The following is a 27,960-nucleotide window of genomic DNA, read 5'->3' on the forward strand; positions in this document are numbered from 1 at the left end:
AAAGAAAATTTGCCCACCTCATTTGCTTGTCGAAAAGCTTTGTTTGTGTCATGAAGTACTTGAGACTTTGGTGGTCCGTTCGCAAAATAATTGGAGTCCCCAATAGATAGTGCTTCCACGTGTCTAGGGCATGTAGGACAGCTAAAAGCTCTTTTTCATATATGCCCAAGACCCGTTCATCGGTGTTGAGCCTTCGGCTCTCATATGCTATGGCATGCCCTTCTTGAAGCAAGACTGTTCCAAGGCAATCACCACAAGCATCACATTGGACCTCAAATGGTTTTGAGAGGTCTGGAAGCATAAGCAATGGTTGGAAGGTAAGGTTCTATTTGAGGTTGTCAAAAGCATATTGCTCTTTAGTGGTCCATGAGTACTTAACGTTATTCTTTGTTAAGTCATATGATGGTCTTGCTATTTGAGAGAATTTTGCTATGAAGCGTCTATAGTATGCACACATACCAATAAAGCTTCTTAGCTCATGTAGATTCTTTGGGTTAGGCCATGCTTTTATTACCTCCAACTTTGATGGATCCATACGGATACCATCTTGAGAGATAATATGACCTAAGTATTGAATCTCTTGAAGTTAGTAAACTATCTCAACACCGAAGTTGCATATGGGCATTAGAGAGGGTTCTAGAATGGTGGATGACTTTTGATGACATAGCAGTAAGCCCAGCTATAAATAACTTGGCTACTGATGATCTAAAGTCACTAAGTTTACAATTAGAAATGTTACTCGGCTCAAAACCAACCTATCAATGCATGAAAAACATCAGGGTTCAAATCAAAGAAATGCAGATGTAGAGTGCCAGAGGGATACTGGACCAAAGACTGAAGGCTTTACTAGAGAATAATCCCACTAGCAACAGAGGGCCTAAAACTCAGATGACATTTATAGAGCAAGAACTCCATCTAAAGAGTTTGTTTCATATGATTCAGATCACAAGGAAAATGATGCAGCAAGAGAACCAAATAGTCCTCAATTTTCTAGAATTTGTTCCAGACTTTCCAATACTGCTAGCCTTGATTTTTTTCATCACTCTATCCTCCACATACTGAGCCAGTAGAACAACAACAATACATTGAGATATTACATGGGCTCAGAGAATGGTATGGAAAAGCCACTACTGAGGGGCTAGCTTGGAATCACGTGTTACAAGAAACTTTGAAGAAAAACCATGCCAATGAGTTAATTGAAGATCTTCAGAACTTTCAACTAAGGATGGGCCAGTGGAAGGTGCATCTCAGATTACTAATCAAGGTTACAAATCAACTTCTATAGCAAACAGTGGAGGCTTCGAAGATTTTTGAGGAGGAGATGACTAACAAAGCATCCTCTGAACCTCAGTTCAGAGACATGGCTGAAATTTTGTTTGAAGCTAGGATCAAATATAATCGACCACTACCTTAGGGATGGATGCACACGGCATCCTATTGTCATAAGTTGGCTAGGGCCAAACTTACCAAGGGTAAATGCACGATGCATGATCCCAATACCAAAACTTGGAACTCACTCACACCACATGAAGTCAAAATGAAGACAGCCAGAAAAGACCAACTGGAGCAAGAAGATCTCTATAGACTCATTCAAAAAGACAACATTGGTCCCAGCGCCCCAGAGCCCTTCAAGGTTCTTCATAAACCTCCTAAGAAGAAAGCACCGGACAAGAAAAGAGTCAAGTGGTCTACTGGAAATTTTGGTACATACCAAAATTCAAGAAAGGGGAGAAGGAATGTGATCGGTGGGAATGGCCTTTAGCAGGCAGTTGGTAGATGGTTGGACTAAAAACTTCTACAACCAATAAACTACTGACAGTTACCACAGTAACTGATATAGTGCACAACCAATCAGAATCCAAATGGAGGCCTATAAATAGGACCCATTACTTCACTTTTGAGGATCTGATCCCTGAGTTCCCAATCCCAAGCCTGATGTCATCTCACATCTATAGCCAAGAGATATTTGTACTTTGTAACTCTCATTTAGCTAGAAGCTTGTTACCCTGACTTCACTTGTATACTACTTGTTGGCCTGAATAATACAATTCCAGTTTCAATTCCCAATCTTAGCGCCACTCTCCTTTCAGTTCCGCTTTTATCTTTCAGCTATACTTAAGTTTGATCTGAACTAACTCTAACAACCAACCTGGAATAGCTGTTCTGTGTCCAACTCATTCCAGAGACCAAGAAACGATTTCAAGGTTGTTACATTTTGTGGCATTGGCCCACCAAAATCACTGATACCTTCTTGGGATCGATCTTAATCCCTTGGCAAAAATGATATGGCCCAAATCATTGCTACCTTCTTGGGATCAATCTTGATTTCCTTGGAAAAATGATATTGCCCAAATACTCAATCTCAGCTATGCATAGAAAAGTATTATCCGCATTAGCATACAAACCTGTCTCTCTCAAAGCTTGAAAGATTCCATACAAATGTAGCTCATATTCTTGCAAATTCCTACTATAGACAAGGACATCATCTATGAAATCAACCATAAAACGATCCATAAATGGCCTCAAGACATCATTCATCAACATCATAGGGGCTTGAGCATTAGTAAGACCAATAGGCATGAGTGAATGCTCATAATGATCAAACCTGGTCCTAAAAGTTGTATGCATCCTCTTCTCTTGCCGGAATATGATGGTAGCCACTCATTAAATCTATTTTACTAAAGATAATGGCTCCATATAGAGAATCTAAGAGATCATCTATCCTAAGCATATGATACATGTGCTCTACTGTAATTTTATTTAAATCCTTGTAATTTGATACACATTCTGAATGATCCATCTTTCTTTTTTACAAGCCAAATCGGTGAAGAAAATGGAGAAAAACTGGGTTGGATCAAGCCCTTCTCCAAGTACTCATCGATTGCTTTCTGGACTTCTATCTCCTCCTTCAGACTCATCCTATAAGGTGGTATGTTGATTCGAGATGCTCCTAGCACAAGCTTAATCTTGTGCTCCACATTCCTATGCCGAGGAAAACCAGAAGGTAAGTCAGATTTAAACAAGTTAGAAAATTATGATCGTATCTTGTTAGCTAGATCTTGAGTAGAAGTTATCCTACCTCCACTTTGTGTCATGTCCACCTTAGCAGGCACACTAGAAATATTTGAGACATAACAAACATAAATATACTTACACTCTATCTTGAGTAATTTGGTGGCTTTAAGTAGATTCGGCTATGGAAAGTCTTGCTTGCAATGAATCATCACTCGCTTATCATTATTCTGAAACTAGTACACATGAGTCAAAAAATATATAAGTGGCTTCCTTTTTGTATGCCATTGTTTGCCTACCAAAAATCAAATCGTGGTAGATGGGTAAGCTCAAATCGAGCTTCTCCTTGTAGGACTAAAATTTGAGGAATAGATCACCAATCAAAATCAAGCTTCTCCTGTAGGACTGAATTTTGAGGGAGAGATCAGCCACTTGTTGATCCCAAATCCCAGCTCCCTTGCCAATAGCTAGCTCCATAGTGTACTTATATTTTGACGACTATGTCTGGAGCTTCAAATTCTTAACAAGCCTAGAACTGATGAATTTGTGGGTGGAACCTATCTCAAACAAGACCTTGACTTGCTTTCCTTCCATAGATCCATTCATGACAGTAATTGCAATTTTTTGTGCACCTGGAGACAAGTATACATCTGACACACTTGGCACTTTCTTGGTAACATACATTGCCAAAATTCTTTGGAGAGAACCAAAGTCATCAAGAACATATTTTCTTCCTCCTCATCTTCTTCATCCTCCTCACTTAGAGGATCCAATACCATGTTGTCTGCCATTTGGGATTTGTGAGGGCAATCTTTGGATTTATGTTTGCCCAAAATTCCATAACGTAAGCCTTCTTTCATGGCCTTCCTCCTTTGTTGTGGGGGTAACACTGAGCGATTGAATGCTCTCTCAACCATAGGAGAAACTTTCCTTTTTATACCTAAGAGAGTAGGGATCATATGCGGATATTTGGCTTCCTTCCTCCGCATCTGGCTAGGCTACTACATGATAGGTGTACTAGGGATTGAAGGACGTGGAAACTTGTTCCATGATAATCTTTGGCTAGGCCGAACCGGCCTCTTTCTGCCATCCTCAAACACCAGAGCAAGTTCAATGGTCTCATGTAGTGTGGTACATTTTTCTTTGCACATCAAAGGCCTCAAAGTCTCCTTCAATCCTAGTGCAAACTTGTGCACTTGCAAGAAGTTATGAATATTCTCATGCCCTTTCAAAACAACTTCATGATACTTGTCTGCATACTTCCGTATGGTCATGTTCTTATAGGACAAGAAGAATCACGCATCAAGCACACGACTACGCTCATCAATAGGCACAAAATTTTGGGTGAACATGACTTTGAAATCTGCCCAAGTCATAGGCGCTAGCTTATCTTACTCTATCTTATGCCACCGTCTATGTGAAATATCTAGCAAATTATATGTGGCATGTTGTATCTTGGCCGTGTCATCGTAAATGTGGCACAATTTAAAGAACTACTCCTATTTAGAGAGTCATTTCTCCACTGCATCTAAAGTAAGGTTATACATAGACCCATTGAATTTAGGTGGCTTCAGATCTTTTAATTGCCATGTCTATCCCTCGGCTCGCTCACCACTAGGACCAACCTCATGAGAATGCATGCCCCGCTTGGGTAGCAATAGTTTGATTCAATTTGCTTGTTCTTGTTTTGTATTTCTAGAAGAGCAATCATTTTTCCCAAAAGTGCATTTAGAGTGTCCTCAAGGGTGGAGATCCACTTATCAACATCATCTTCGACTACATTTGACATGGCCATGTCCTCATGGATAGTAGCATCATCTTTGTAGTGGCAATAGTTTATTTCAATTTGCTTGTTCTTGCTTTGCATTTCTAGAAGAGCAGTCATTTGCCGCAAAAGTGAATTTAGAGTGTCCTCCAGGGTGGACATCCACTTATTAACATGACCTTTGGCTACATTTGACGGGGTGGTGTCCTCATGGATAGTAGCATCATCTTTGTATAGCTCATTGGGGTCTTTTTTTTGTTCTCTTGTGTTTTTTTATGTGTGTTTTGAAACAAAGCGTAAGGTATTTACAAATTTAACAAAGTGCAACTTCTATGTACATCATATGCATCATCACAACAAGCATAAAAGAGAGCACAAGTGACGAAACTTGCATATATACTCACTCACATGCAAAGTTACGTGTATTCAGGCACTTCTAGAAGCATTTCCCAAGCATAATCACATATTCTCAATGCAATATGCAGCACATAAATTATGTCTCAAGTGCAAACCACCAATGTATGAAAGCATCAAGTAACATACAGCAACAACACGCATTCCCAACGCGAAAGTGATGCACTCACATGCCAAATGGGTCAAAGCGTATATGACACTCCCAAAACAAGCTCGTAGAAAATTTTCAAGATGTTTGGCTTCTTCATCGAGTCAAAAGTGTTGCTTGATTTTCTCCGACTTGCCATAAGAAACCAGCAAACGCTTACGGCTCGTCAATCGAAGGTGTTTCGAACACTTTTTGGCCCAAAACAGCTTGATTTTGTCTGTTTATGTTCTCTTTGTGTTGTTGAGGACAAAATTGCAAGTAGTTTGCGAAGACTTGAGTGCACGATCATTTCATGGCCTCTTATGGCTATTTCTTCCATGTTCTCTTGTTCTCAGGTGCGATTTTTCTCTCAAAGCAATATTGCCATTAAAAATGTCCCTTTAACTCTTATGATAAGCAAGCTCTCATAGGTGATAGCCTATCATGACCGATAGCTCATCAAACCTATATAGCTTATTGCCTTCCCGCAATAGCTTATCATTGCCCTTGAGAACTTATCCCTTCTTTTGATATCTTATGATGGATGCGAAGGCAGTAGTGAACATTGTTGTAGAGCAGGCGAAGGCTTAAGGCCTCGGGACTAAGTGACCTGGGCATGGGATGGTGGGATCTATGGTGAGGTGATTGCGGATCGTAGATCTTGGCATGGCACCGAAAGTAATCTAGGGTACCTTAGATTACTTTTGACAACGTCGCCTTACACATGTGCTTTAAGTAAATTAGGGCCCACATGCTTCAAAAGTGAGTACAAGACGAAGTGGTTAGGACATGTGCATCACAAGGGTGAAGTCACGCGTTCAAATCCCACGGATGCAAAATGGGGTACCCTAGATTATTTTCAAAATGCAGGTACCCTGAATTACTTTTTGTAATCAATCTAGGGTACCCGCATTCCAAATCTACGACCCATAATCGCGTCACCGCAGATCTTACACTCCCATGCCCCTGTCACTTAGTCTCGAGGGAACTTGGAAGGCTTATGGAGGCCTTGATAGCTTATCTGAGTTGTAGATAGCTAATGGATGCTCGATAGCTTATCAGAATAACTTATCACTTACGTGGAGGGCCCAATTGTAAACAGGCAGCATTGATAAGCATGGCATAGTGTACAGGTGGCCGCTCCAACCAGAGCTTCCAGCACGAGATGATGGCAACACAAGGCCACCAGCTCCTGCGACGTCAGCCAGTGTACCACGACTCTCTCTCTCTCTCTCTCACACAAGTTTTGCAAAAGGGGAGTCTCTCTCTCTTGCACCTCAACTGGGTTTCGAGGAAGCGGTGCCTTGTCAAAGAGCCCTGCCTAGGCTCGTACGAAATGTGCTTTTCCCAGCTCGGACTGCATTCAATGGCATACCCTCCTCTTTTCCACCCAGCCATTTATCCCCTTGAGAACCTCTTAGCCTTACTTGGCCAGCCCTCACTTGGAACAACGCACGATTTGGCATGCCTGATCTAAGGACCGTCCATTGTAATTGCGAATGTCCTCGTCGTCTAACAATAATCGGAAAAACAGCCACTTGATCTTGTGGCACTATTGAACAACCTCATTGTAGTCCCACACACTTTGAAGCATATTGACACCATTGACGGTTACATAAGTATCCTGGAGATGCCAATGAACCAAAACAAGTGGACTATCTTTAGCTTTTCTACAAATCAAAGCCTCCTCAAGTCTGATATAAGATTTCCAACTTGTTCTATTTGGATGTTGAAATTGGCAGAGTGTCAATGCCAAAACTTGTCCTTACTCTATCCTATTTCAATTCTTGTGAAGTGAAGAAGAGTCAACTTCTCCATGATGAACCACGTGGACTTTCAAAAGTAGAAATATGATAATTGACAAGCTCTAGAGAATGTAGAGTTAAATACTAGAAAATTCTTGTAGGCACATTTGTCCTCCTATAGATAACACAACTTCAGTCAGTCCTTAAGCAAGAAAAGCCAGTAACAAACATCCTTCAAATAGTATGTTACCATATACATGTGGTAGTGATGTGTGTGAACACACTTAGGATCGTCAGGAAATTCTTTCCCTCACTAGGAGGTTTTTCCCCTTATGCATTATATATACGTCATCACTCTAGGGCTATCTCATCTTTCCATTGCACACTAAGTAATATACTCTATGTTGTGTGCCTTGAGCTTCTTTTGTCTTCTCCAAGATGTGTGTGTTTCTCTGCAACCCTATTTCCAATAATTGGTATTAGAGCAGGTTGTGTCCTCTTGGATTTAGTCGCCAGCAGCTCCAACACACGTCTGCTCACTTTCTCCCGATTTTTGTGAGCTTTGGTGAGCGTCAACAGGTCGACAAATACTTCGGGAAGGCTTGTATAGCTAGATCTGCTTAAATTTTTCATTTGGGATCATTTTGGCCTCCGTTTTCACTACTTGCAGTACTGCACAGGCTATTTTGTCATTTTGTGTAGGATTTTGGTCAGTGTCGTTTTCTACATAGCGGGTCCCTTACAGTCTTCTACAGTTTGTGCTATATAGCACATGTTGTTACTGCTTCGTTTCTCCTCTTTTCGGGCAGGCTCGTTGGGATGTAAGAGATGCGCACGCTCATGCATTGATTGCATTGTCTATGAAGTGCACTATTACTCCTCACATTCATTCATCAAAATCTGCAAAACGAGCTTGGGATATTCTGGCTTGTCTTTATGCAAGTTGCAATGAGGCTAAAATTGCATTATTGCATAAAGAGTTGAAGTCAACAATTATGCATGAGGAAGATGAAATGGACACTTTCCTTACTAGTGTCAAGGATATAAAATGAGCAACTTATTTCTGCAGGTGAAGTCATTTCTAACAGTTCCCTTGTGCAGACTGTTCTTGATGTTTGCAAGATTCTTACCAGACTTTTGCTAGTAGTTGGAGACTTATGACCCAAGGAAATCCTGAAGTCATTAAGTTTGATGCATTATGCATGTTGTTGTTGCAAGAGTCACTTCTCAGAAAAAATAACGCTAAACAGCATGCAGTTGATCATGAAAAAGTGGTAACAGTAATGCAGTCACTTCTCATGGTTCTTTTGCGAGTGGAAAGGCACCTTTTCCTAATGCTTCTGCTGGCAACACTTCGTCTGGAAATTCTAGTGAAAAGAGAAAAAATAAGATGCATTTCCATTATTGTAAAGCTAATGATCACTTGATCAAGCACTATCCAAAATTGAAGGCAAAAGAAACTAAGAAGAGAGAGGCTGGTTCCATTACAAGTGCAGCTATTGTTGAGTCTTCTGTGAAAGGAGATTGTGATGTTGAGGTTGATGCAGAATGGGCTTTTAGTATAGAATGCATTTATGATCCTTTTGTCCATGATGTGTGTATGGCACTTGATGTAGATGCTCATGTGTGGTACCTTGACAGTGGTGCTACAAAGCACATTATGTCTCATAGTGATTTTTTTACCTCGCTCGTGGATGTCCCTCATGGGAATACAGTCACTTGTGCACAAACAATGCCTCTTATCCGGTTAAGGGAGTTGGAAAGATTGTGCTTACTACTACAAATGGCAATTCTTTCACAGTTGTTGATGCATTATATGTACTTGGGATCAAGAAGAATCTTTTGTTAGTATCTACACTTTCTAGCCTTAGTCTTGTAGTCAAATTTATGGATGACAAGTGTATAGTACATGATCTCAATTTTGGTGATGAAATTGTTGCATCTGGCATTTTATGTCGTGAGCTGTATAAGCTCACTTTCTATGACAAGTGTGGGTAGAATTTTGCAAATGTAGTTGTGGATTCAAAGACTGTTTCAGATGCAAAACTTTGGCATGCAGGTTTTGGGTATTTGTATTTTTCCAGTTTGCTACGTTTGCAGAAATCTGATATGGATGCTTATTTGCCACTTCTTGAAGCACGTGTCAAACATACTTGTGAAGGTTGTATTTTGGGTAAGATATAGCGTTCGAAGTTTCTAAAGGATGGTTCAGTTAGGGCCATATGCAGGTTGTAGCTTGTGCAATGCAAACTCCAGACAATTACCTTTACTTCGTGACTTTCATTGATGATTACTCCAGGCATGCATGGGTGTGTGTGCTTAAAGCTATGTTTGAAGTGTTTATGTGCTTCAAACAATTTTTGGCTATGGCTGAAAATGTCTCGAAATGTACTATGGGAACCCTCATTTCTGATCGAGGGGGGGGGAGTATATGTCTCATGAATTTAATGCATTTTTGGCTAGTCGTGGGATAAAACACCAATGTACAATGTTGTATACACCTCAGCAAAAAGGTGTTGCTGAGAGGAAAAACATGTCACTTACAGAAATGGCACGATGTATGGTCAAAAAGCTTTGCCGCATTCATTTTGGCTCGAGGCCATCATGTGTGCCACTTATGTACTTACCAGGAGTCTTACAAAAGCTTTGCAATCTATGACTCCATATGAACCATGGCATGATAGGAAGCCATCTATTGAGCACATGCGTGTTTTTGGTTGTTTGGCTTATGCTTTGGTGCCACAAACACATCACAAAAAATTGGATGATAAGGTTTTCAAGTGCATTTTTGTTGGTTATAGTGCTGAAAGCAAAGGTTACAGGTTGTACCATCCTCAAAAAGCGTATCTTGGTTTCATGGGATATTGTGTTTGTGGAAGATTATGTTCAACCCTTGTTGTTATGTACTAGAGACAATAATGTAAGCTCAGAGGACATTTATGACAATTTGTTGCCTCTTTTCAATGGTGGAAGTTTGGATGTAAATTTAAATGAGGCAAATGTATAGCCTATGCGGGTTTCTGAAAATGTTAGAGATCAGCCTATTACTGATGCAGATGTACATAGTGTCCTTGATGAGGAAAGGGCTAAGGATGAGCACTCTAGAGGTATGCCAAAATGGCTGGTGCATACTTCGCACGAAAATAAATTGGATGCACCTTTGTCTAGTCGTACTCATTCAAGTTCTTGCCATGCATCTTATGCATTAGATTGTTATGCTTTGGCTATTTCTAGCTTATGTGATGTTGAGGAACCTCTATCTTTCGATATTGAAGAACAAAACTCAAAAAATTGGGTGGCTGCCATGCAATCTAAATATGATGCACTTATAGAAAATGACACATGGACTTTATGTGATTTGCCTCTTGGAAAAAAGGCCATTGGTACAAGGTGGGTTTACAAGTTGAAGCGTAAGCCGAATGATGAGATTGACCGCTATAAGGCTCAACTTGTTGCAAAGGGTTATGCACAACAAAAAGGCATAGATTATGAAGAGACTTTTGCTCCCACTTATCGTATGACTACTGTGCTTTTTCTATGTGCATTCTGGTTGGGATGTACATCAGTCAGACATTGTTACTGCTTTCTTGAATGGTGACATATTTGAGGAAGTTTATGTAACGCAGCCTTGTGGTTTTGTTAAGAAAGGACAAGAGGATAAAGTGTGTAGATGTAAGAAAGCTTTGTATGGGTTAAAGAGATTTCCTCGTGCTTGGTATGAGAAAGCTTACACTCATTTGGTCAAACAAGGTTTTTGTAACAATCCAACCAAAAGCACATTGTATGTAAAGCGTGAGGGTGATGTACTTCTCATTATCGTTTTCTATGTGGATGATTTGCTGATCACTGGACAAAATGAGAGACATATTGCTGAATTTAAGGTTGATTTGAATGCTTCTTTCAAGATGAAAGATTTGGGGATGTTGCATCATTACTTGAGTATACAGTTTAAACAGTGAGATGGTGGTATTGCCTTGTGTCAGAAAAGTTACATACAGACATTGCTATGTAAGTTTGGACTTGAGGATTGCAAACCTATTTCCACTCCCATGGAAACAGGTTTGAAATTGAGTCTTCATGATGCTGGTGATCCTGCCAATGTCGCTCTTTATCAAAATTTTGTTGGCTACCTTATTTATGTATGCACACGAGGTCAGATATTTAGTTTGCAGTCTCACAGGTCAGCAAATTCATGCATAGCCCAAGGTCTAAGCATTGGCAAATAGTCAAGAGTATTTTTTGCTAACTTTACATCTTTGCTTGTTTTATCCCAAGGGGAGATCATTGCCGCCAGATTTACATGCTTTTTTGGACTCATATTGGGCTGATTGTTTTGACACACGACTTTCCACAAGTGGTTTTTGTTTCATGCTTAGTAGTTCATGCATATCATGGTTGAGCAAGAAGCAACCTACTGTGGCCACTTCTAGTTGTGAGGTTGAGTACATGGCAGTCTTCATAGCTACAGTTGAGAATGTATGGCTCGCACGTCGTATGGCTGATTTAGGTGTTGGACAAGACACTGCCAATACTATCTACATTGACAGTCAGAGCGCGTTTGCAGTTGCGAGGAACCCAATTTTTCATGCTCGCAAAAGGCACATTGAGGTGCATTACCACTACGTCAGGGAGAGGCTCTCAGCAGGTAGATTATCTTGGCTTATGTGCCAACACAGGACAACCTTGCAGATCTTTTCACAAAGGCGTTGTCTCATGAGAGGTCCAAAGCCTTCACAAAGCTTTGGGCTTACTCCGCTTTGTGGACTGATCATGTCCTCAAAGGGCATGGCACTTCCCTATACTCTATGTGCCAGCTCTCATTCACCGCGGGGGGTTTTGTTACCATATACATGTGGTCATGATGCGTGTGAACACACTTAGGACCGTCGGGGCATTTTTTCTCTCACTAGGAGGTTTTTTCCCCTCATGCATTGTATATACGCCCATCGCTCTAGGACTATCTCATCTTTCCATTGCATACTAAATAATATACTCTTTGTTGTGTGCCCTGAGCTTCCTTCGTCTTCTCCAAGTTGTATTTGTTTCCTTGCAACCCTATTTCCAACATAGCATGCTAAGCTTTGAAAGGTCTATGAATTCCCCTTTTGCACATAGTTTAGCTCCTATACTCAAAAACTACAACCATAAGAAAAAGAGAACAAATTCCCTCCATGGATCCCTTGGAAAACCGTTTAGATATCATTTTTCAGGGACATAGTTGTAAGTGGGCATCTGAGCCTATTCTGTGGAGTTAAACTCCCACCACTCAATATATGCCAGACTATATGATCGTATTGCATGGTCCATGTTGAGAGTTTTGTCTTTTATACAACAATATATATACATACCATAATCTGGCAATCCTAGAGGTTGGTATAGAGTGGAGTGTTTTTTTTCTAATGCTCAAAATTTGATACATACCTACACAATTGTGCCACCAATTCCCCTTAAATTATTATAGTCTCACCATCTCACCAAGTGCTAGGTGCCTGTAAGAAAGCATGTGAACATTTTGCAAAAGAGGTACATACTCATGAGGACAAGGCACCCATTTCAAAACCAAGTTGTTATCTTAAAATAAAGATGACGTGCTATTAACATAAAGGAGTGGCTGTTGTCCACAAACTCACAAGTGTGCTCCTCAAAGGATATGGAGACAGGTGTAATAACCGAGTCAGCACATTTTCACTCATTTTAGGCACCCATGTTATGGCAAAGATAAGTCAAGATAGGTGGTTTGCATTTTGATAAGCCCTCAAACTCAAGAAGTCAGATGAAGCATCATACAAGCCTTTCTATGGTGCATGGTTTGTTGTCTAGATAGAGAAGGCTTGATGGTCAACAAAAAGGACAAACTTATTTGTAGGAAAATAGTGTTTGAATTTTCTAACCAAGTATATCATGGATAAAGCCTCTCATTTAGTGATAGTAGAATTATTTTTTGCTAGATTCAAGTGCCACCTTGCCTAGGCAATTGGGAAGTCCTTACTAACCTACCCTTGCTAAGCTAAGATGCATCCTATGGTGTAGGCACTGGCAACAAAGAGGACATGGAATACTTTGCCCCATTGTAATGTGGCCAGACTTGGTGTGCCAACTTTGAGTTTATGTCACAATCAAAATTCAATTCAAAGAAAGCCAACATTGATATAGAGGTCTAGCTATTTCTAGATACATGTAGATAATTCTCCAATAATAACCACAATAACCCATGTTGAGTTTTACATCCCTTCGGCTAGTAGGGTTGGGAAAATTTGTCATAACAAATTTTTTAATCAAGACCTGTAATAATTTTGACATCGTATACCATAAATTTACTTTTTTTGAATTTGAATAAGACGAATATCGGGTGATTTATGTGGTCTTTTTGTTCTTAGGAATGTACAAACAAGTCATCCATCAAAATATCCAAGAAGTCTCATAGATACTTCTAGAAGGTAGGCACATAAGTTGTTGAAAGGTAGCCGTAGCATTGGTACGCCCAAAAGGCCTTATCCAATACAGAAATATGCCCCAGTCAATGGGAAACATTGTTTGTGTTGATTTTGAAGTGCTATTTGCACCTAATTATAGTCGGAGACGCTAACTAGAAAACTTAGGCCTCTTTTCTAGATACTCGCTCTACTCCATGATTTGTGAGGGATAGGGCGTAATTACGTCTTTCACTTTTTGAGATAGACACAAGCCCTGAGTTTGTTGTTCTTTTAAGGACTACCACAATTGATGATACCCACTTCACATGTCCAATCTTCATTATGAAGGTTTTGTTATATGTAAAACGATCCTGCTTGCCTGGTCTAGCATCCTCCTTGAGAGAGATAGAATGTTGAAAGATCGATGGATCTACCCCTTCAGATCCTTGAATGACCGTGCAAAAACGTGATTATACTCCTTTAAAGTAGAAATAAGAAGGGTTTTTGTGATATATGGCTATCCATACCACCTTGGGTGGTTCATTAGGTTCACGTTGGGTCTTACCAAGTACACTTACTTAGCCTTTTCGTGCCCATTGTAGAATTCTCAAGCTACCACGGTAGGCTCCCTCTTTGGCTTTGTCTAAAACTATTTTTTGGTCTTCCACCCTACTGCGTTTAAATTTAGCTGAAAAGTCTAGGTTTTACTCTAGCTCAATAGCACTTCTTTCGACAGGTCCTCCCATGCTTCCTTGAGGATTCACTTCCTATCCCTCATGTACTTTCATCACGCCACTTTGGTGTGCTTGTATATGGTTTTCTTGGAGGTCTTGATTTATGGGGGAAAGTTGCATCAATCTTAGTATTTGATTTCCTCTCTGTTCTGAGGATTATATCTCCCTACTTTTTTGCTAACTCAGATGCGATTTTACAACTCATCCCATGTTTTTGGACCCTTGATTTGACGCAATCATACGCTTCATGGAAGATTTAAGGAATTATCGATCAAGTTTGTGCTTGGTGCAGTAGTTGGTCACCCACATAGTCTGTGAAACATCCTTCCATAAGCTACGACACGCCTTAAGAAAATGTACCAATGAAAGAAAAAAAGTCATTGGTGCAGACACTATTGCTTGCAGGTTGTGGGGTTGTCCTTTGAGGTTTAGTTTTGGGATGGAAGAAGGGGCCATTGATGGAATAGGCACCACTTTAGATGTGATTTCATATTCCCTTGTGCAATTGAACAAAGTTATTGATATTATAATGAATATCGATTTCATTGTCGCTATTTTCCAAAAAATCACAAGTTGATTCGCCCTAGTCCTCTAAAGGTGCTACGATTGATAAAGGAGGTGGACCATTCTTTTCCCAGAGCTGCATGATCAACTGATCTCTCACTTTAGGGAGAGGTTCTAGGGGTTCTCCTCTCATAAGGCGTTTTTTTTCCAATTTCAAAATCACAAGGGAACTTGAATGAGCAGTTCACTTTATTTCAAGATAGTTTTTTATAGGAGGCAACCTATAGAAGGGCATTGGGAATCGTTCCAAAGTAGCATGGGCCTTTTGGCCCTGTTTCATTTTTTGGTGGCTCCCTAGATTGTCTATCTTGTTGGGCTCTAGTGACCACCCTCAAGGATGCCAACTTTTCTAGTTTTGATGTTGAGGGTGACACCAAAACTTGGACTAAATTTAAACATGTTTTGTGAGGGGTGTCCTCCTTAGGTTTATACATTTTTTATTTAGGCGGTTGATATGGCATTCCCCACTATATCTTCAAACTATTGGAGAGACATTCCTTTATCATCCAATGATTAAAACCACATTTCAACAAGCATCACTCTCTCGAGGTGTTGGGTTGAGGTCTCCTTTACATGGGGGTCTAGCCTTGAAAGGGTTCATTATCTTGACATGTAGAGCCCCATCACTAGCATACTTGAAGTACTTGCTAGTTTCTATGTAATTTCCAGGCAAATAACTAGGATCACACTCCCCCTCATAATAACTAGTAACCAAAACAAGGTCTCATTGTTCACTCGATCACCTTTTCATATGGGATCATATCCACATATCTTAGAATGGTGGCCCTAGGAAGTGGTGGTTGTGCCCTCAAAATTGGGGTGATTCTGATGAGCTCCCTCTGCTGCTGATGGCTCCCCGCCCTTGAGCAAGCGCAGAGTCTAGTCTTCTCTTAAGGTTGTTTATTGCACATGCTCAAAAAAGAGGTTTTGAGTGTCATGATTACCCGTTTTCCTACTAGATTCCCAACAAAGCATTCAATTAGCACTGTAAGCGATATTAGTACCTATTTGGTAGCTTCTTGTTGGACGATTACCAGTGCATATTCCACAAACATACACTTTAGGGTAGCGCTTGGCCCTATGGCTTCATGCATTAGACACAATGTTCAATGTGAACTAAGTGTGTGATTAGTGAACTCCAAGCTCTATGAATGTATTGTCTTGTGGGGATGGTCATGGGCATGGTTTTCTTGAAATGTGAGAAGAAAGGATATGAATCTAAAAGTAACAAGATTTAGTAGATCAAGACATCCGTGAAAATGTTAGACGTGAGGTCTGAATGTGATTGCTATATAGGTTACAATGATCATGATTTTTATCTGAGATCCCTTGCAAAAATGTGTTTTGATCAATGATTGATGTCTTTGTAGAAGTGTTGGACTTGTGGAGTGTAGTGCATGGGTTCACAGAGTCAATGTCTATTGAAGAAAGTTTTTATCCTTTGGCTATTTAGCATGCATAATTGAGGGCGATTACAATTCTTTCAAGAGGGGTTATGTCACAAAGTGATGATGTGGCAACCCAACTGGAAAGAACTAGTCGTGAGGACAAAAAGAGTTGAACCCATAAGATGTGGCCTAGGGACCTAAGGGATTAAAGTTATAAAACCTAACCTTTACTGACTTAAAGAGCACCAATTGAGGAGCCTAAATTATAAATCTAAAAAATTTGACATTTGGGGATAATTTCGGTAAATCACATTGACATGCTGACATGGCAAGTTGTACACATTTCTGTGATTTTCATTGGCTCTTTTGGGTAGCTTTTCATGTAAGCTTTTGTGTGTATATTCTTTTGGAATTGAGTGCTTTTAGAACTGAAGCATTTTGGGGCTCTACTTTAGGGAATACCTTCTACGTTTATAAGTGCCCTAGGGCCACTCCTCAAAGAAAATTTGGACGTAGACTCTTGGGGAGAGAGTTGGACCCGTGATAGTTACAGCTTTGTGAAACAATAATAAAGAAATACCGAAAAGGGTGCTAGTCTTTGGGGCCAGTATGTCTAGGGACAAAACTCCAAGTTCTGTGTCGACTCTCCTCTTCTCTCTCTCTCTCTCTCTCTCTCTCTCTCTCTCTCTCTCTATCTGTTCAATGATTATGCAGTTTCTCTTCGTGTGTTGCTATTGATTTCTCGCTCGGAGTGTCCAAGCTTGTAACATTTGACTTGTGCATGGTTTCCCCTATGGGGATGTTGATCTTCATGATTTGCAAGAGGAGTGGGCATATTGGGTGCAAAAGAAACGTGGAAATTCTTTCTTTTCTTGTCTTCGGGTCCCCATCCGAGTTTTCCCCGAAGATTCGATGGGCCCAGTGGATATTTAGGGGTTTGGGCTTGGTAATGTGATTTATTGGGTTGATCCATAGGAGCTGGCTTTGCAAATGAGAAGCTTCCTCCCTTCACATCTCTAGGAAAATCCAGTAAACTCCCCCTCTCCCGTTTCCCAAAGTGTTATTTTGAAGGTTGTATGGATTGAAATTGTAGTACTCCTCTCTCCACACATCGTAGAATCGATGGGTAGAAAAAGAGGTTACACTTAGGAAGGTAAAAGTGTTTGCGATTACGTGTTTTGTATACCTATCATGGCATATCCTCATACAAAATGGCATAGGGTTATCCACAAACACAAGCCACTTTCCCTATCAAAGTAGTTGTGGTGAAGGTGGAGGAATAGAGATAGCCTCCAATCCTTATGCAAGCTCTCCATGAACCAAATCCTTTCCAATAGGGAAAGCAAATAGATTAGGCACCCATGTAGGGGCTGATGGTGTTGGTCCTCGCTTATCGAACTCTTTAGAAAAGAAACAATGATAATTGATGGAAGGAGATGGCTCATTTTGGGTTGGAGCATTTTTATTGGTAAGTTTCTCTTATTTCAAGAAATTTCTCTCTCCTCTTTTTACGGTAATGGCATGCGGCTATCTCTCATAGTGCTAAAGATATTTTCCAAGGAGAAAACTACTACGAAAAGGCCAACAAAGCATGCCTAGATGTTTGATGAGGCCAACCAAGCATGCTTAGAGGCACTTGGTAAGGACTTGCTGCTACCTCTTGTAGCGCTATAGATACTTTCCAAGGAAGCAAGGTGAAAAGCCACAATGGTCTACATAAGAGGATGAGAAAGAGTGAGCGTGAATGCCCCCCTTTTAATAGAAATAGAAAACAAATGTCAACTCTCTATCACAATATTGACCAACAAGTACAGAAGACATAGGAAGAAAATTATTTTGCTACCAAGAGGCGTAGGTTAGTTGGTTGAGCCTTCATGATGTAACCACAAGGTTGAGGGTTCGAGGCTTATGGGCCATGCTCGATGGGTGTTACCAACTTCTCCATTGGGGAAGTCGTTCCCACGGTATGGCCCCTTGTGGGTGTGATGTGTATAGCAAATACTTCTCCACATTGATGGTAATTAAAAAAAGACTTTGCCATCATTAGCTTGCCATTATGGCACTAATCTATAAGCTTCATTCAAAGGTCCACAATTGCTGCCAAAAGTTATATCCTTAGTAAAGGCCTTATACATGCCAAAAACCCATGATGAAAGGTCAACCAAGCATGAATAGAGCACTCACATTGTGGGTAGTTGTTCATTCATAAGAATCTATGAAGATTCTCTTTTGGAAGTTGGAAGGAAACAAAGCATATCATCAAGTTGGTATTGCATTAGCTAGCTTGACTCTAAGCCTCTCTCAAATTCAGAAGTTGGTCACAAGGAGTGAGAGATAGGGTCTCTCTCTCTCTCTCTCTCTCTCTCTCTCTCTCTCTCTCTCTCTCTCTCAACGAGGGCTTGTGGGGGTGCAGGGCAACATGTGATAACCATGGAGGACGGCTTTCTCCCTCTCACTCACTCGCTCTCCCTCTCTCTCTTGTTGCAATGTGAAGTTGCATGCAGCCTTCATCGAGAACTAGTAGGGTGAGGGTTGTTTGACTGATTTATTCTGTGCGACTAATTAACTCTGTGTGTGTGTGTGTGTGCACGCGCGCACATGTGCACGTGCGTGTGTCGAAGGCAGCATCGCCTAAGGCCCAGTTTAAACGACTCAGTGGCAAAGTAGAAGCAAGGAGCGTGTGTCCCTTGTGGCGCACACCCATTGAGCCAAAAAAGAGAGAAAAATCTTCAGACCCACCATAAATTGGCGAGCCCCCCCCCAGAAGAGGGGCGCTTTCAAGCACCTTTTCGTCATAAATCATGGACAGCGGGACTAGAACCCATGCTAGCAGGCTTGGACGCAGCTACCTTACCACGTAAGCTACGCTCATTGGATGTCTTGAAAATTTATTATATTAATGAAAAAGGTTCCTCCGTCTCGTCTGAAGAGAGGGGCTAGAGGCAAAAGGGGAACATGAAAACTACCACGGGGCTTGTCTAAATCCAGCCTAAGTTACAACATCGTCGCATCTTCTTTGTTCACGCTTTAAAAAAAATGCCATGCTAGCATTTAAGAAAAAAGTTTCCAACCTACTCTTACACTAACCCTCATCGTGTGAATTGTTCCAACCTACTATCGTACCAAGTTACCAACGTTCATTGACCACTAGCAAAAATATTTTAATAATTTGCAAATGATTTTAGGAGGTACCGGCTGAGATAAATTCAAAAAGTATCGCATTAGTTTAAGGGGGTTAAAAAAAGAAGGAAAAGAGAAGGAAGTTACTTTTTGGAATATTGTGCAATGATTGTAGCTGATTTTAGAATTGGTTTTGCATGGTGAAATCCTGGCAGTGGTATCGAAGGCATTGTAGCTTTAAAGAGTGGACGATAGCAACACAAACATGTGTATGCAACAGGCTGAGCATGTGCACACAGCAGGACTGATTTTCAGTAGAGCATGTGGGCACAACAGGGCTCGTAAAACAGAGCGCGATGGATCAGCCTCTGGTGGGACGACAACAACCAAAGCAGGAATATAGCGGCTCCTTCAAGGGCAGCATCAGAAGGGTGGCTTCCATGGGGGCAATTGTGTGTAGCGTGGCTACTAGAACATGGTGACGACATCACACCATGCGGATGAGAGGAGGGCACGTAGTACGCTGGTCAGGCCAAGGCAAGGACGAAATTGGGCGTTGTGTTTGTGAGTAGGCAAACATTCGTGTCACATGCAATTCGCTTGTTTTTGTTGGAAGGGCTAGCAATGTTCTTTATGCATGTTGTTGCATTGATTAAATGCACTATATTTTTAGTTTTGTTTTTGTGATGGTGAGAATGAAACATATCTCCCGGGCCATAAAAGCGGCTTCCTCCACTTCAAGGAGAGGCCAAGGGAGACCACGACTCCCAGAGGAGGAGAGGATTGCCTGAACGGAAGGTAATAAGCCGAAGAAAATGCTAGAATTGAGTGCTACGGTGTGTGAACGGTGTCTACAAGTGGACTGATATAGACATTAGTTTGTTTTCGAGGTTTAAAACACTCCACAAGGAGGAGGCAGTCGTCCGGGGCAGTCACTTATCAAAAGACCCCTATATCACGAACGTTCAAGAGATAATTAATAATACCCCAATATACATACTATACTTACACTGTGAGCTTATTTAAAAAACCCCCACCCCTCTCTGTATGTATACATTTTTATACATTTTGGTCTTTTAATAATCCTCTCTGGTTAACTCATGTGATTTCATACACATTCTAAAAAGTGACCGCCCCGGGGGTAGTCGTTGGCATGTGCTCGATTGAGTGCAATGGATAATGGAAACATCTATTGTACCCGTGAACAAAAAAATAAAACAATCTCTTGGTTGGGATACGGACATGGACCAATCACATTGTAAAAAATTCTCTCACAATGCAAGTTCGGATGATATCAATAAGGGCATTCAATTGTACACACAATATGGGATTGATGAACTGAAGAATCGTGTATGCTTGATGCACACGAACCTTTTCGACCACGCTCTTATGTACTGGAAGGTCCACCTACAATACCCAATTAGTAATAAGTTTCTCTCCACACTGCACCACATGCTTAGGTCTAGCAAGTATTACCCATTGTCATTTTGGATAACACCTTTCCAAGGTCGTGGTTTGCCGCTCAAGAAAATTAGAGTGTTTTGGTAGTGCATGATTTTCCCATCCACAACCACATCCAGGATGTCGACATATTCGTGCTTGATGAAGCTTACACAAATGCACATCCTCGAATTGATTGGTTCTTGAGATGATGGCAAGAAACCCACAGGTGCATTCATTCTACTCTTTGGTTGTTTGTAGTAAATTTCCTGCTTTAATTGTTAATTGATCTCGTTTTCACCTGCCTGTTTGCACTGACCACTTAAATTGCCTGACTCCTCAACAAGTTTTCCTCTCTGACGCCACGCATGCAGAGCTGCACGCAGGTGCCTCCCTAGCACATGCCCATCAAAGCTTGGATGGGAATCTTGCAGGCTCGAAAGGCAAAGAGACCATCGTGGTGCAGGACAACGACGACGAAAATGATGCAACGATAAGACACAAATTTCATTCCTCTTCTTACTAGGAGAGGGGTTAGTACTATTGCAAGTTAGAATGATATATATGATATGTTATGAACTCCTCTTCAAATATATTGTCTTGTTTTTTTACTCTTGCTTTGATACGGTTTCTGTTGTTGTTGGCAGCTTTGATGGAGTGATCCAATCCTTACGAAAATGAAGAGACACAACTTCCATAAGTGCATGCCCTAGAGGAGGATGCAACAATGGACAAGCTTCAGGATATACTCTTACAAATGTGGCCGCAGCTATGTGGAGACACTCCAGAGGACTCTACGATGCTCCGCACATTCATTAATAACTTCATAGACAATATTAAAACCACGATGAGCAAGTATCAAATAAATGTGACTGATGTTCAAGTCTCCCAACTTGAGGAGCAGATACAAGTTTTGCGTAGTGAAGTTGCATCTCTTGAGGTGCAACTCAATAGACTAAACACTATTGTCACTCGATTAAATAATATGAGTATTAAAGTTCATTGCTGACGTATTGTGCAATTTACTCCTTTGCAACCTCTCCCTTACCTCTCCATGTTCAATGTGATGCATGCTTATGTTATGATACACTTGTCAGTTGGATTTCCTTGCAGACATTTTACGATATATGAGAGTATAAGTAGCAACATTCATGAAATTTTTGTGTTGATAATGTACGTTTGAACTTCCTCTGCGCTCTACAAATGTCACATTCTCATGCTCCTTGCAAACTTTCCCCCTTTATTTTGCACATTTTCTTGACCTCGCTAAGATGCTGAGGAATCTCGAACAAATGAATATCTTTTCATCCCTACCAGGTGGGGGAGGGAGAAGGGGGGGGGGGGAGCAATCACATTAAATCTGAAATTACGAGAAATCAAAACAGATACGGTGAGAATCTCATGAGATGCGAGGCGCAGCTCGCTCGTAGGCAGGTGGCAACCTGCGATGGGGGAGGCAAGGCGACACAACCGGGCAAGCCACGAGAGCTATGGGCAACAACAGAAGCGCTTGTGAGGACTGCTGCAAACTCGTTTTTTTAACTATATGCTTGAGTGTGTAGGTCACGACCACCTGGATGGTGGGATCCCCTCAAGGCGCTGGATTTCTACCCTGGCTGCGTTCGAATCCGCCAAACCCTTTTAGAGGGTTAGAGTGCAAACTCGAGGAATCTTCTGTGATGACTGAATAAAATAAAAGTAGAGCGAGTAGGGGGTACCAGCTGGAAAGTATTCGAAAAAAATCGAGAATCTCAAATGATGCGAGCAGAGGTGAAGATGCCAGATAGAATGAAATTGAAACCAGCGGAGGCATCAAACGTCAGGCGAGGGGGATATGGAGTGTGAGCGGAGGTGTCAACCAGCTGGAAAGTATTCGAAAAAAATCGAGAATCTCAAATGATGCGAGCAGAGGTGAAGATGCTAGATAGAATGAAATTGAAACCAGCGGAGGCATCAAATGTCAGGCGAGGGGGATATGGAGTGTGAGCGGAGGCGTCAACGTTGTGCGTCAGGCCGTGAGCAGGAGAGTTGAGCATGTTAGAGAGTTGCATAGAATAACTTTTTTTTTAATTTAATAGACGCACTTTTGTCACCTGAAATGCAGTAGGTGAGATGGTTGTTGCAGCTGCTACCTCTCACCTATGCGAGTTCGAAACCTTTGCAAGAGCTTTTGGCTGGCACCCATACAAGAGTTTGTTAAGGAGTGGACGTGCGAGCCAATAGGGGGTACCCAACGAGATCCTTGAAAGTTACAAGTTTGATAAGCATGCCAACGGAACTTTAGTAAGCTGGCAAAAGTTGCCACCATCGGATCAGGAACACGAGAGTGAGTAGGGTCCTTGAAAGTTACAAGGTTGATAAGCATGCCAACAAAAGTGAATCTTTCGTAAGGTAGAGCGAGGATGGCGCCACAATTTTGGAAAATTAGTATTTAGTGACCAAATGCAATCATGTATGCTTGTTTTGCCAGATTCTCTCTCTCTCTCTCTCTCTCTCTCTCTCTCTCTCTCTCTCTCTCTCGGCTTGCAGCGTGTCTGCACCATCTCCCTCTTCACTGCCTTTGAGTGTGTGAGAGTGTGCGTGTGTTAAGGAGGGTGTTGGAACACTTTCAAGAGCCCTCAACATTCAGTCCGGAGAAGGGTACATGCAACCAAAGCAGGTAGCACACGCATGGCTAGGAAGCGTAGAGAGAGAGAGAGAGAGAGAGAGAGAGAGAGAGAGAGAGAGAGATGATGGATCCGTGCTTGCAAAGGGGGAGCTGGCACATGGGCTGCAAGAGGGGGGTGAGAGAGTGCGATGCAGAGGTGAGGAGAAGCTGGTGAGGTGCTGAGTGGACAAGGTTCTCTCTCTCTCTCTCTCTCTCTCTCTCTCAAAGTCTCAGCGCGAGGTGCTCCACAGCCATAGTGCAGGGTGAGCGTTGGTGCAGGGTAGGGGGAGAGAAAGGGGAATCATTTGAGATGATTTTAGGGTAGGGGGAGAGAAAGGGGAATCATTTGAGATGATTTTTTTAAAAAGCAAGCTAGTAGGGTCCTTGAAAGTTACAAGTTTGATAAGCATGCCAACGAAAGTAGAGCGAGTAAGGTCCTTGAAAGTTAAAAGTTTGAAAAGTTACAAGAAATAAAAGTAGAGCGAGTATGGGTGGAGTAGGGTCCTTAAAAAGTTTGATAAGCATGCCAAGGAAAGTGAATCATTCGTAAGCTGGCAATAGTTGCCACCATCGGATCAGGAACACGAGAAGAGAGCCATGGCGCCTTTTACCACCAGTGGCGTTCCATTCTCTTGTTGCCCCACCTCTCAGTGGCCTTTGCTGCAACGCGCTGACTTTCCTTCGAGCTTCACATTCGGAGTTGCTACTTCTGCTTATCAGGTACTCTCAGAAGTTTCTTGCTATAATTTAATGGCTGTTTTCGACCAGCTTTGTGTCATAGCCCTGTCGTGCCAACTCTTCATTTTTTTTGGTATGTGTATATGGAGAGAGATCCCAAGAGACCTTAAAGATCTATCCAACGAGGAGAGTTGAACTCAAAAGACCTCTTATTCAAGAGGGAAATGGCATAACCAATCTACCACACTTGGGTGATAGAAAGGTTGCACCATTTTCCTCTTCTTATTAGCACCCACACACACACCCGAGAAGAAGAGAATTTTAACGTCGTAGGAAACTATCCCAAGAGACCTTAAAGATCTATCCGACGAGGAGAGTTGAACTCAAGACCTGTTATTCAAGAGGGAAATGGCATAACCGATCTACCACACGCGAGAGAGAGAGAGAGAGAGAGAGAGAGAGAGAGAGAGAGAGAGAGATCGCATACGAAATTGAACTAAATATTGGATGGGCGGAGCACTATCTCTATGGAATCTAAGTGCAGTAGTACTAAATGCTTGGGTCTACAATCATGCTTTGTAGAACTAACTCGCAAATATTGGATGAGCTCTATCTCTATGGAATCTAAGTGTTGTACTATATGCTTGGGTCTACAATCTTGCTTTACAGAACTAACTAGCAAATATTGGATGGGTGCAGCTCTATCTCTATGAATCTAAGTGCAGTACTACATGCTTGGGTCTAGTTGAAGAATTTTAATTAAAAACAAATTGATTAAAAATCGAAATTGCTTGTCGACTCTTTTGCATAGCTAGAACCGAGAGGATGGTGGTTTGAAACTCTTCAGCGCCGATGATCTTTGCCAGCTTCCGCGCTCTTCTCTTTGATAGGTCTGCCTTCAGTGAATTGTGCAGCGGAAAATAGTGGATTGGCAATGGGTCTCGAATTGCAGAGAGTATGCGAGGAGTAGCTGTGTCACATGCACATGGCTATGTGTGCCCCACATGGATATGCTTCATCGACTTCCAGAGCAAATTTTCCCCTTCTTCCTAGATAGGAGTGTCCATAATCCTAGGAGGATTAGTACGGACTTAGGTTTTTTAGTTTTGGAATCCTCTTGCATAAACGGTACTTCGACAACCCATTGAGCCTCCCCTCGGCAAACCCTCGCCGGCATCGAGTGATCCATCACTGTCCATCATCGCTTGTTAGGTGCAGCAGAATGAATGTTGTATTTTCTCAAGATTAGTGATCTTTATTGCTCAAGGTTCCTTTTAGTTCTTAGGGAAGGAGAGAGCCTTCCGTCTGGTGGAGAGTGCTATGATCATGAACAAAGTGAGTGGATATTGTGCGTGCAAGTGAATGAGACTGAGAGAAGGAGAGAGAAGAGATACGACACCCGAGAGGTTGTAAAACCCTCCTCCGAAGGCTCCACTCTCGTCGGCGAGAGTGGTCTACTTTGATTGCACAAAGGTGTACAATGCGCATGCAATGGACTGATGCAATGGGACTATGCCGATTACGACGATGGTGATGACGACGGCGACTTGATGGCTGAAATCTGTGAACTTTTATCTGCTGATTTTCATGGTCTTCTTGGTGGCTGAAAATGACTGCTTCTGGTTGTTTTCATGGCTGAAAATGACTGGTTTATTCGGGGCTGATGCACTGAGGAAAAACGCTGGTGTCACTGCTCTTAGGCTGCGTATTTGGGTGGGTTATCTTGGCTGAAAAAACGCTGGACAGCACCTGCTAAAAACGCTGAATCTGGGGGTCTATTCCATGCTGAAAACGCTGCAATGGGCAGCAGTTGTTAGCGTTAGTAGTTTGCTGAATTGCTGAAGAAATCGCTGATCATTCAGATGCTTAACGATCCCAAGTGCTAAGGTTGAGTGTGGTTGTCGCGAGAAAACTCCGAGGATGGGGCTGATCTGCAAGAATCTGCTAACGCTAGGGTACTGTGGTTGATGGCGATGACTACAAGAGAGGAAACGCCAATGATGGGGCTGGCCCGGCGAGGATGGAATCCAAGAACGCTGGGGGTGCTGGGGGGTACTGTTGAGAAGTTGCCTGTTGAGCTGGGAGCTCCTGCTGCCTCTTTTGCCAGAAAGTGCTAACTTGGGTTTTCTTATATATTAACTTAGCAAAATTGTCCTACCTACTTTTGTTGGAAAGTCACTTAAAAGTAATAAGTGAAAATAACCAAAAATAGGAAAATAGCCTAAATTCACTGGAAAATTCCCCTAACTGATGCTAATGGATTCTGATGGGAATTCCGATGGTCATGCTATGTGCAACTGGAGGATATGCATCTATGCTAAGTGATTGGGCACAAGGTTGTTTCCGTACGTAGGTACGGTATGGTTCCGTACCGTACGGTACGTCCGTACGGTATCCGTACGATTCTGTACGTACCAAAAAAAAAAAAAAAAACCTCTGGAAAAAAAAAATCGCCAACAGTGCCTATTCCCCGTGGTCGGATTAGGTGGGCGAGGCCTTTAATAAGTCCACCTATCCTATACTGGTTATTATCACAACAGAGAATCAGAGAGTAGAACAGAGTCTCTGCACAGAGACCAAGGAAGGATTTGCCGCCACCGATAAGGTTCTTTCTCCCTCCCTCCCTCCTTCTCTTTGTGTTTGGAGTCTACAAGGAGGCACTCTAAAGTCCTGACCTCGCGAAAGATTGTAAGTTTTGTATTCAACTTGGAAGTGTGCGTTAATTGTGTTGCAGAGTTATCTAGCGGTTACTTAACTTGTGAGGTGATTTTAAGTGTTTTTTGAAAGTTGTGGCTATGTTTAAGTATTGTGCAGTGTTTTTAAACTAGATAGGTTGTATATAAATTTGAAATTCTTTGTATTTTTAGCTTTTAAAAAACATATTACGAATTTTACGTACCTTATGGCCCAATCCATACGGTACAACGTACAGTACGTACCGAATACTACGTACCTTACAACCTTGATTGGGCATGCACGGTCTACGAATAGACTCACAAAAGTGCCAGATCATTGCTAATCCAGACTTGATTGAACTGACTGAACCCTGCTGTGGTGTAGCTTGTCCACGGACACATAGGGTTGGGATGTGTCACGTGACATCCCCTTCTTTTCAAAGTGAGGTACTGGTACCGAACTGTATGGTGTCGAAGGAGATCGCCAACAACATCCGGAATCTTGGAAGGGACTCTTCGCCGGCCCACTCTGATGTGTGGGTCGTGCGGTACTTGAACTTCATAAAGGTCTGCAACGCTTGTTTCTTTGGGCCGCGCCGAAAGCGACACAGTCGTTTGAATCTCCTTTCTTGCGTCAACTTTGTCTATGGTCAATACTCTGACTGGGCGTCTCGCATGTCGAGCTCGAGTGGATTGAATCCTTTGCTGCAACCTCCGTCGATGATGTGAGGCCCCTCGTGGTCGTGGGCGCTTGGATCTACCTAGTGCAATGGCTCGATCAATCAGCATACCTTTGGTGTGGGTGGGATCTGAGATCTGTTGTGATGCTTGCTCCTCTGCAGGTGTAAAGAAGTCTGTGATCTGTCTCTAAGATTCTCTCTCCCCCGATGTCCTCAGCAAGCTCGCTATGTTTGCGCAGCTCTAGTAGAAACAATCCAAGACATCTTTGATCCTCATATCTCATGACTCTAGAAAATGGTCCAAAACGCTCTCTGAATAGATAGTGGAAGCGGCCTCATATCTCATAGTACACGGGGCAATGGCATGTGTAGTGCAGCTCTGTCTCTGGCTCTAGGCGACATAAGTGACATATCCTAGCCTCTGCTGGTACTCCTCGAAATCGCCAGTCTCAATCTGAAGTTGATGTGAGGATGTGTGTATCTGTCCAATAGCACACCATATCCCATGATAAGTGTGTATCCATTTATGTAGGCCTAGTCACAAAACCGTCCTCTGTG

At 41.9% G+C, this 27,960-nt stretch overlaps 1 protein-coding gene across 2 annotated transcripts in view; it reads left to right on the forward strand.

Annotated features, from left to right (window-relative positions):
* Positions 1–23,874: 23,874 nt before the first annotated feature.
* Positions 23,875–27,960, forward strand: part of LOC147426800 (beta-glucosidase 25-like) — a 90,266-nt gene continuing 86,180 nt past the window's right edge. The window contains exon 1 of one of the 2 annotated variants that reach the window (XM_086498444.1): positions 23,875–24,089. In XM_086498444.1, the coding sequence (XP_086354570.1) occupies positions 23,967–24,089 (123 nt within the window). In that variant the 5' untranslated portion in view covers positions 23,875–23,966. The remainder of the gene's footprint in view (positions 24,090–27,960) is intronic. The other variant, XM_086498445.1, reaches the window with a different exon arrangement.

Source organism: Adiantum capillus-veneris, chromosome 24 (assembly GCF_014529385.1).
Source record: "Adiantum capillus-veneris isolate H3 chromosome 24, ASM1452938v2, whole genome shotgun sequence".
NCBI lineage: Eukaryota > Viridiplantae > Streptophyta > Polypodiopsida > Polypodiales > Pteridaceae > Adiantum > Adiantum capillus-veneris.